Raw genomic sequence first — 11,262 nt, 5'->3', positions numbered from 1 at the left:
TTCAGAAAAGTTGTAGTTTCTGAAAATAGACATTAGCATCTGGTAGACAGTGTAAATGTTGAATGTATGAATGTATATATATATATATATATATATATATATACATATAGTCACATACTATTGCGGATAGCAATGCGTACATATGCAGAATCACTTCCATAGTGCGAGGCCCAGTTGACACCTTTTAAAGCACGGCACAGGACAGGCAGCTGATACAAAAGAACTCCTGGATCATAATTACATCGCTCAATAACTCACCTGTCAGATAAGTTCAAGGCTGAATAAATGGCGATAAATATATAAATATATAAACTATTATCTACTTGGTTTAAATGTGTTCCAGCTGAGCTCTGAAGGTGAACATTCATGACACAGGCAATTCCACTTCTTTCTTTCTTTCATTTTATTTTGTTTTTTTGGAGACATCGAATGGCACATTTTCATAGATTAACGCTTAAAGCAATTACTCAGACTCTCTTTCTTTAAATATATTTTATTTCATCTGTAACAACTCAGTCTTTCGAGCTTGAAAAAGTATTTCTTTCTTTTTTTCAGAATTTAAAAACAAAACAGATACATGTACCAAAGAAGGAAATGATACAAACAAGCATGCAAACTGCATATTTAACGCTGGAAAACCTGACAGCTGTACAATACTTTTGCATCAGTAACATTTACAACATGTTTGAGAAGAACGTCATTGCACATCAGTTTTCAGTAAGCATATTTAATAAACCAAACAAACCCCATACATGAAATATAACTGAGCTGGATTCAGTCTAAGAAGAGATGGTATGAGGAGTCTGTACGGTTTTTAATTCAAAATAGTTGCCATGCTTTATAGTACAGCTCAAACTTACATGCAGGAATCAGTTTTAAATTGGATCTGTAACGTCTTGTTAACAGTTTTAGAACGAGATAAACACTGAGGAGTGATTGTCCTGCAGCTAACGGGTCCATTCGGGAGATTTCAGTGCAAAAATCTGATGATGCTGGTTCCCAGTTCACTGAGCAAACGTTCCCCAGCAGATCTTCAACTCGATGTACTGGACTGCAAACACAGAGAGTTTAATTAGCTTATTGCGCAACCTTTGTGCAACAGCATGTGCATTCTGAACAAATAGTGTTGGGATTCAGTTGTATGTAAAGTTCATAGGCTGTAAATCTAAACTAAATCCAACCTGCCACATATCATCCTGGCTGCGAGACAGTGCCTGTTTCCATTCCTGGGATGTCGGCCAGTCCACTGACTGCAGGATCTTTTGATATACGAGTACAGAGACGAGCGCAGGACAGCTCACGGGGTTGGATTTCTGAAATAACCCCATGTACTTTTCCCACTCCAACCCACCCTGACTGGCTCGGGCGGGTATTTCCACCAATTTCATGACCGGTACTGCAGCTCATGACTCGTCTGTGAAGCTCAGTAAAAATAGAGGCAGGCGGTTCTGCGCCGGCCGGGTTAGAAGAGGGGAGCAGCTGTGTTTTATGTAACATCGGGGGCCTGTCCGAGGATTAGCTAACATTTGGGTTAGGATTCACACGCTGCCTGAATTTCAAAACCTGAAACATGACTTGGCAAAAAATGAGCCAGGCTCGATGGCTGACGGTAATCAGAGAGCCACATTCAGTAGGTTCATATTCACAAACACAGTTGTTCCTCAAATCACTCTTTAATTGGGAGCAATGGCTGACATTTTTATGTCAAAGCATACCTCATTGTAACTAAAGACTAATCTACAGTGCCTTGAAAAAAGTGTTACCTCTCCTTGAGGTTTTTAACATTTTGTCATGTTACAACCATAAACTACAATGTAAATCATTGGGATTAAATCTGATAGATACATACTACTGAATGCATAAGTGTGAAGCGGAATAAAAATCATGCATACTTTTCTTTTTTTAACAAAAAACAAATCTGACAGTGCCATGCATTTATACTCTGCCCCTCTGAGTCAACACCTTTTCCTGAAATTACAGCTGTAGGCCTTTTAAAATATTTCTCCACTGTCTTTGCACACCAACAAAGGGCCTTTTTGCCTGTTAATCTATAGAAACTAGATCAAATTTAGTCAGATTTGTCAGGAGGAAGAACACAAATTTTTAAATCTTACCAAATATTCTCTTTCGGATATTGTTTTTTTTTTTTTACTTTGACTAGGCCAATCTAACACATGGATATACTTTGGTCAAAATCCTCCCACTGTAGTTTTGGCTTTATGTTTAATTCAATTGAATTACATTTTATTCATATAGCGCCAATTCGTGAAACATGTCATTTCAAGGCACTTTACAAAGTCAAATTCAATCATATTACACAGATTGGGTCAGATTATACAGATTGGTCAAAACTTTCCTATACAAGGGAACCAGTTGATTGCATCAAAGTCCCGACAAGCAGCATTTACTCCTGGAGAAGCGTAGAGCTACAGGGAGAGTCGTCTGCATTGTCCATGGCTTTGCTGCAATCCCTCATACTGAGCAAGCATGAAGCGACAGTGGAAAGAAAAACTCCCCATTAACGGGAAGGAAACCTCCAGCAGAACCAGGCTCAGTATGAACGGCCATCTGCCTCGACCGACTGGGGTTACAGAACACAGAGCAGAGACACAACAAGAGAGACAAACAAGCACAGAAGCACACATTGATCCAGTAATCTGTTCTACATTAGATGGTAGTAGCGGGTGATTTGAGTTGTTCTTCTGCTGGAAGATGAATCTCTGCCTCAGTCCCACGTCTTTTGCATCTAGAAGGTTTTCCAGGATTGTAATGTGTTTATCTCCACCCATTTATATCCGATCTGGACAGTTTCTCTGTCCATGCGGAAGAAAAACATCCCCACAGCATTATCATAATTTTGTCTAGGTGTGAAATTTGGTTTTATCTGATCAAAGGACCCTCTTCTACATGTGTGTTGTGTCAATTACATGAATTGTATCAAAGTGCAAACAGGGCTTCCTGTAGTATTCTTTCAGCCTTTTTTCCACTCTTCCAAATAAGGACAGATTTTGTGGATTACCACTGAAAGCTGTACTGGATTTACCCTGAGATGAAATTATTCACAGGTGAACTTTATTTGCTAAGTGCCTTCAGGTGATGGCTGAAGGCAGGTGGTTGCGCTGGATTTTTTACAGAGGTATCAGAGTAAAAGTGACTGAATTCACGCCACACTTTTTATGATTTTATTTCTAAAGAAATGCAAAAGCCAGACTTCTTTTTTTCTTCCACTTCACAATTATGCCCTATTTTGTATTGGTCCATCAAATAAAATCCCAACAAAAGATGTATTATGGTAATTCATGGTATGATGTGACAAAATGTGAAAGAAAAATTATTCCAAAAAAAGTAAAAAACGAAGCAACTGGACTTTCTCAATTCAAAAAGTCTGGAGTAATGTGGAGTAACAAGCTTTATACTACTGTCCAAACAAAGGCCTTGTATATAAAGTTTGGTACTCCACATTACTCCAGACTTTTTGAATCGAGAAAGCTTCCTGGAGAGGAAGCAAAACGTCTTCAACTACGGAAAACAAGTCCAGTGTCTTTGTTTTTTACTTTTTTTGAAATGACCATGACCTGGATGACTGAGAATCTTCACCAGCAAGAAAAATTATTAAACTGCTATGAGTATATTTGCAAGGTACTTAGTCTCATCCTGTATACTCCACGTAGATTGTAGCACTATTAGCAGAGGATCTTTAAATCCTAAGAGCTGAAGTGATAAAGTAATTAGGACGCTAGTGCTAGGATGCCAAGACCCCCGACGGACCTTTCGCCAGGATTAAATTTGCTGTATCGTGTGTCTTTTGCATACATGGCAAATGTGCGTAAAAAGAAAAATCTCCCTGCGTGTGTCAGGTATAAATTACAGAGGGCTGACATTATTAGCCGGGGTGCCGAGTTAATGATGGATAGATTAAATGAGTTACCTTCACGTCAGATGTCACGGCCGACCTCTGGTAGCATTGACTTTGGTCTGAGAATAACATTGAAATAAAGCAGTAATTAACCATGAATATTATCTCAATCGTATAACAGGATCAGCAGACGAATAATTGAAAAACATTAAAGAGGAGCTGCATGACTGATTAATGACGTGACTGGAATAGATCTAAAAGAAGTCTGAGGGTGTTGCGTAACGTGGTTGCATGAAGCAGACTGTACGTTCTGCAAAATAAGGTCACCTTTCTCTAGGAAGAGTTGACTTGGTTTGCTGCGGCTCTTGTTCCTGTCTGTTGGGGAAAAAAGACCAATAGGATCATTTTTAATCATGATGAAAATTCATATTTCTTTTGCAGACAATGTCAAGAAAATCTGTGGCTTACCTCAGCTTTTGTGCTTTTACCTTCTCGTCGTCATACCTTTAGGAATTAGACAGAAAAAATTGTCTGAATAATGTGTCATTTCCCTCCTTTTGTTTGGTAGCAATACAGATTTATATGGTGATGTATAATGGCTACAGATTGTGTTGACTGCTTTCATGATTTTATTCCCTAAAATTAAGTTTTAGAGGCTCAATTTGTGATAGTATAACACTTAAGCAATGTTACCAGAGCAACAAATGCAACGTATTTTAACAGCAGGAATGAAAAATGACCATCATTTATTTTAAGCTTTCAACAATGTATTTTGAATTTTTCCTTTTGACCTCTCTCCTGTGGAGTACTCGTGGTTTGGTGGCTTTCTGGCTTGTAGACATAGTCCAGAGGTTCTGAATACGGTTGAGTCAGAGCTTTGAAAATACAATATATATATATTGTATTATATACAAAAAATATATATTATATTATATATAAAAGCTAATCTAAGCCTTAAAAACTCAGTTTGATTTATGTTTAAGATGACTCTGTTTGTGGGGCAGCCAAATGTGTCGATGTTTTAACAATCAGACCAAAACTTATTGAAATAAGAAAATTGGGGAAGATAGAAACACTAAGGAATTGCCTAAACTCATAGATTGGTCTACAAAGCAATAAAAGACAGTGTGGTGAAATAAATTTGTGGGATCTTTGTTAAATAAGAATCATGTTTTAGACCCTCAGGTCCAGAGACAAACTTTCTCAATGTTCCCAACTAAACATTTACTTTCTACGCTCCACATAGAAAGTTAAGGCAGACTGTTTTTGTTTACCGTACATTTTATAAATCTTTTGTTATTTTAAAGTTTTTCCTTTTTATATTTCCTTATACATGAATGGTGCCAGATAAATCAACTTTCCTTGCTCTGGAAGTTATTTGAACACTAGAAGTCTCACATCAACATGGACTGAGAGAGTGCCAACCAACAAAAAGTGCGTGCTTTGAAATTTGAAAATTAGCGTGATTAAAACATGCAGCTGCCCATTATGGACAGGCCAAATGTTTTCTGAACAAAAACCTTACGGCAATTAAAGACACACATCTAGCTCTTTGCCTACAAAAGAAAATAAATGTGTTTGTGGAGTCAAGGCAAGACTTGCATCAGCTGACAAGCACGATAGTGGCAGCATCATGCTGTGGGGCATTTTACCTGCCGATTGAGTGAATATAATAACAAACGGTTCTTCAGATTTCTATCAAATCAACAGCTATATTGGTTGGAACCTGGACCCAGCTGAAAGGTTCAACAGAAAACGATCCCAGGCACACATCAAAGCTGATTTTGGTATGAAAGAGATCGCCCTTATTCACTTCGTAAAATGGTCCCACCTAAGTGCTGTTGACAATGTTTTGACAATGCCTAAAATCATGTCTATGCAGTAAAAACAACAACATATTTCCTAATTTTCCTAAGAAAATTAAATACCAATACTTTCCTCATGGCTACAAAAACTTGCCAAATATTAGTGAGCACCTAATGTTTTTGTTATAACAATCATTGAAGTTGGTTAAGATCTCATCAGTCCACCCTGAGAAAAGAAATTTGACAAAAAAAGTCTAATTATGGACATTATGTCGACAATGAGTGCTTATACACTCTGACAGCAGCTAATTAGGACACAAAACAGTTTGAATGTTCTTTACTTTTGACCCTAAGCAACACTGACACTCTAATCTTTATAATTAGATATTCAGATTCAAATCAAGTAACTGTGAGAATAAATCCTAATTGTACTGTCACACAGTAAGCCTTCATAAGCCTAGGATAGGGTAGTCATTACTGGTACATGCACCTCCACATGTGCCGTTTTTCTACAAGACAAAAAGTTTCATCCTTCAGTTTGACTTCATATAAGTGTGGATGATTTGTGTTGAGGTTTTTTCTGCAAGTCTTATTTACATGTTGTTGTTAAAAACAATGGAAATACTTTTAGAGTTCAGCAGAACAATACATTTTTTTGGCTGTTTTTGATGTCTCATAAAGATCAGAGAAGGAAAATATAATGTAAGGGAAGTGTGTGTTTTTACAACTTGAAAATAAAAAGTAATGTAAAAGACAGCTGTGTTTCAGTTATGAAAGTCAAATTATGGAACAAACTTGAAATAAAATAAACATGTGTTGCAAGATGAAGATTTCTGATTTAATATTTTAAATAATTAAAGATTATAATTTCTAATAAGAAACACTGAATGTCTTTATATGAAAGGCAAGAGTTTATTTTCTGGGCAATGATTGCAGGGAACGTATGTAAAACCATAGTGGCCATGTATGTTTTGGTTTTTGGTGTGTTTTAAAGTCTGTTTGTTGTTGTTGTTGTTGTTTTTTCCACATATTTCAACATCTTGTTTCTTATTTTGTTTAAGCAACAGTACATTTCCTACATTCATTTATTATTATTCTGTCTCTGTATGGTCGCCCAGGTTATGTGTGACGTGTGGTGCCTCAGCAGGGACCCCTGGTGGTAGAGAAGACTTACTGCAGCACACATTCAGGAATCTGCACGTGCTCCATGGGGATGATGTGACTGAGCTCTTCCAGGGTGTGAACATATCGGATCTTATCCATGAACTTCACACTGTTGGAAAACATGGACATGTAAAATGATGGGTAAAAATTATCCTTTCAAAATACAATCGGTTTGTAAAAGATATGGCAGCACCACACTGTACACGACCCAAGTTTAGGTCCAGCAGGCAGTGGCAGTGCCAGGCTTACTAAATGAGGGGGGGGGGGGGGGGGGGGGGGGCAGGAGTGACTTGGTATTGTGACATGTCAATCATCTGGGAGGGTGGGGGGACAATCATATTTCAGGGGGGTCCATTTACCCCCAGCCCCCCTCTAGCTAAGCCCCTGCCCCCAGGCCAGCAGTGGGCCGAGTGCTTGACATCTCACAAAACTATAAATCCCACATTTACATCTGAAAACTTTTAAATATTTATTGTATTTCAGACGACTTTACCTTCTTTTACAGTTTTTTTTCAATTCTGTCTATCAAAATTTAAGTTGAAAATGGTAATTTATTTAGTAGTCAATTAAACAGTGAATCATTCCGAGGGAAACTTCATTATTTTACCAGTAGTAGGGCTAGTTTAATTGTTTAGGATGGAGGCGCTTACACATTGGAAAAGTAAAAACAATCCTAGGAAATGAATGACGATTTTTCTTATTTTTGTATTATCAGAACCAACAAAACCCGACCCGTCCTTCCCCATCCTAACTGAGCCTGTAGTTACAGTAAAAGTTGGTCCTCCAACATAATTCCAGAACAAACACGCCAGGGAAACAATATTGTAGCTAAACATCTTCAGTCATATAGAGAATTTAATTGTAGGTCATATATAAAACTGTAAAACAAATGTTTTTTTTATATACACAGTCTAATTGGGCCTGAAAAATTTAAACCTCTTACTTCTTATTATGAATAATATTACATTCTCTCTTTGAAGGGAGGGGAGTAATTACAACCAATCAGCAGAATAACGGAGAGTAGATGTTTCCAACCTGATGAATGGTCTTGAGATGGCCAGGACAGTTCTGATAAACCATGTTGGGTGTGCAATGATCAGACACTTGAGGTTTTTTCTCAGTCTGCAGAAACAGAGGGAAAGGTTTAGGGTAAATTAGCTCCTATTGTCCCTCTCCTGACTTTTGCTGTCATTCCCAGTTGCATTACAAGACATTATACTCATGTCATTTTTCTTATTGATGTCACTCTTTTTTTACTTTCTGGCAATCATCTGGTAGCATCTCCTCAACCAGCCGATTCCAGGCATCTTCCTGCGGGGAGTTCCTCCGTTCAGGTAAACGATCATGTAATCTTCAGCCACCAACAGCTCCAGGCTGCTAACGACATACCTGACAGGAGAACAAACAAGACTTATTATTACAAGCAGCGATTTTTTTTTTACTTTCTTGGAATCTGAGCCAAATGAAGAAGAGAACATTCAATGGCATGAACTAATTTTGTCAACTTATTTTTCATCCACTTGTTGCCTAAAGGGCATCAGGGTAATGACTGTGATAGAAATTGCATCAAAAACCTGAAAGCTCCCAGAATTTTAGCCTTTGAATTAAAGTTTTTGTCTCAAGCAATTATTAATGTGTGGGAATGAGTGGGACCTCCACTGAGCACTTTTAATTCCCTATGTACAGTGCCAGCTTGTTAAGCTCTCATACACATAATGTCATCGCTCTTTAATGTCGTTTTGGTCGTGTTTATCAACTGATTTGTGCTTGTTTCTTTTACGTATTTCTCCATTTCAGCCCTACGTGAATATACATCTCATAAGCACCAAGCCTCGACACAAGTAAAAAGGAAACATTATACAAATCATGATAAATGCTTTTAAAAATTTAATTAAATTAATCATAGCGGGTTAATGATATTTGAATTACGCAGTAAAGTGAGACTGAAGATGAGCCACTTGATGCAGATCGCTACTGTGAGAAATCAGAGGAACTCACAGAAACAGATTCTCCATGATGTATGTGTAGTCGTCACAGCTGCTGTCTGGGAGGTAGCAGGCCGCAAACACGATGATGGCGTTCAGACCTTCACCATAATAACCTGACAGAGAGGGGAAAAAACACACATTAGTCTGCTCTTTTTGGTTCATTGCAATCCCATTAGTGTTATTTCGGTTGTTTTGTTGTGATAGTGTTTTCAGTCAAACCAGTTCAAATAGACTTTTTTCTTTTTGCTTGTTATTTCTGTCTTTATTTAATAAATCAGTTTGGACTCTGCTGTGATCTGGATGCAGTTTCAGGGCTTTTACCATCCTAAAATTCTTAGGGAATGAAGGAACATGTCACGAACTTGGCACAAACTGTGTTTCTTCCATCCAGAATCAGTCAGATTCAGAATTTAACCTGGAATCAGAAATTCCTGTGAATAATACTCAGTCAGGAATAAAATTATAATAATCTTTTATTTATTAAATTTAGCTCTAATTTTTCTTGTTCCTTTGTGTTTAGTTGTGGTGAGAGCTCAAGAACAGTCTTGCCTTTTTATTGTCTAGAAAATACTGGCCTTCTAAATCTTTTTAAATGTGACAATAGCACCCCCTGCTGTTTGATCTGTACCTGCGGTCAGTAGCACGACAAACTATTAATAAACCACTGAAGAAGTACAAAACTTAATGTAACTGAAGTTTGTCCTTAATATTAATGGCTTGATATTATTTTTTTGCCATATGAGGTTGAAGGCTAGTTTAAAGGTGATGACAGGTACGAGTCGGGCTAAAGCCATTTATATTGTTGTTAATATTAATTAGTTAAAAAAGTTCTCTAGTTCTTTTGTGTTAATTCAATCTTCATCTTTACTACGATCCTCCAGGTGTAAGAAAAGTGGGATATATTAGGCTGCAGCTGAACATTTTACCCTCAAAGTCATTTTGTTAGAAACAGGAAAAACAAACAAGCATAAACGGGTTTGGAAAAGTTAAAATGGTGATTGCTAGTTCGCCGGATTAAAACCTCTCTGTAACTGCAGTTCTTGTCGGGTGTTGCCAATCTGCAGCTGTTAGCATCTATCAAACCTGGTTCAACACAGGAGAACATGGACAATGGGGCAACAGGGTCATACGTGGAACTGGGCTCATTGATGCAGGTGGCGAGTGAAGCCTGACGCCATGTGGTCCGATTTAACAGAGCCGCTGTAGCTGAGACAGCTAAAGAAATGAATGCTGATTTTGATAAGGTATCAGAATATGCAGATTTCTGTGAGTGTCACGATCCCCAGGTGTTCATTTTATTATTAGTTTATGTTCATGAAGATTGAGGATCTTTCTGTTTTTCACCTTTTTAGTATTGTTTTCTGTTCTTTCCTTCTTCGTTTTCTGTCATTGAGTATTCTGTGCATTACGGACTTAGTTTACTTTAGTTTCTGTTAGATCTTCGTTTTCCACCTGTCTTCCGTTCAGTTAGTAGTTAGTTTATTTTTAGAGTCTGTTTATTCATTGTGGTTTTTGTATTCCTGTTAGGTTTTGTTTTCCTCCATGTCTCCTGGTACTTCATTGCACTCCCTCTGCTCATCACCCTCATTTTCACCTGATGCTTGTCTCCTTAACTACTTCCACCTGCTCTCCTGCTCTCTTTTCTGTTCCCTCCTCTGTCAGGTTATCCCATTCTGGCTTGCATTTGTTTCCTCGTCCTTCTCGCCGCCCACCCTGTCTGTAAGTGTCGCTGTTTTATTCTTAATAAACCACCTTTTCCCTCATCATACGACTCTCAATCTCTTGCCTGCACTTTGATCCACCTACAAACATTACATGCATGACAGTGAAGCATTTTGGAGAAACAAAGACTGGACAGTTCATAATGGCCCTGCCTTTCAGTGGAGTCCCTGGCTCAACAGGTCAGGGTCCTTTTTGGCAACAAAAGGGAGACCAACACATTATAAGGCAGACAGACATGGTATTGGGCCTGCTTTGTGTTTATTTATTTAGGTGTTGCTGCTCTGCCTCATCTAAAGCTGTCCTTTATTAACTCTAATGCATTAGACATTTTAGCGAACCTCCATGGGTGACCACCCGCAGGTAAGGTCTGATGATCTGCATGTCGATCCGTTGCTCCTGATCGCCGATTATCACTGTTCGCCACAGACGACCAGAGGAGTCTCTCTCCTCTTCACCTTCGCCTGGAAGACGTTTGGCTGTGGCCACAGGAGTGTCGTCTAAAAATAAAAAATAAAAGAGCAAAACAAGTGTTTAGCAGTCATCTACGTCTACCCTACCATTTATTCAGCCAGTAAACAGTTTCAATAGTTTGCGTCAGTGGGTGAAACATTATGAAAACAGCTTTCAATGCATTATATTCTAGTAGTAAAATTCAAAAATATGCAGTTTTCCTTTGTATGTATGTACTGTATGTTAACTTTAAATATTTTTAATAGACAACAGTTAA

The 11,262-nt window shown here is 38.0% G+C and overlaps 1 protein-coding gene across 1 annotated transcript; it reads right to left on the bottom strand.

Annotated features, from left to right (window-relative positions):
* Nucleotides 1-419: 419 nt before the first annotated feature.
* Nucleotides 420-11,066, bottom strand: LOC118563365 (caytaxin-like; the record flags this gene model as incomplete). The annotated part of the gene is made up of 9 exons (XM_036137784.1): nucleotides 420-1,051; nucleotides 3,929-3,975; nucleotides 4,184-4,231; nucleotides 4,325-4,360; nucleotides 6,836-6,934; nucleotides 7,861-7,947; nucleotides 8,083-8,214; nucleotides 8,824-8,926; nucleotides 10,874-11,066. Coding segments are annotated over 8 exons (738 nt in total), but the record flags the coding sequence as incomplete, so codon positions are not given.
* Between the last annotated feature and the right edge of the window lie 196 nt (nucleotides 11,067-11,262).

Source organism: Fundulus heteroclitus, chromosome 6, assembly GCF_011125445.2.
Source record: "Fundulus heteroclitus isolate FHET01 chromosome 6, MU-UCD_Fhet_4.1, whole genome shotgun sequence".
Lineage (NCBI taxonomy): Eukaryota > Metazoa > Chordata > Actinopteri > Cyprinodontiformes > Fundulidae > Fundulus > Fundulus heteroclitus.
This window is presented reverse-complemented; position numbering and strand designations above follow the sequence as displayed.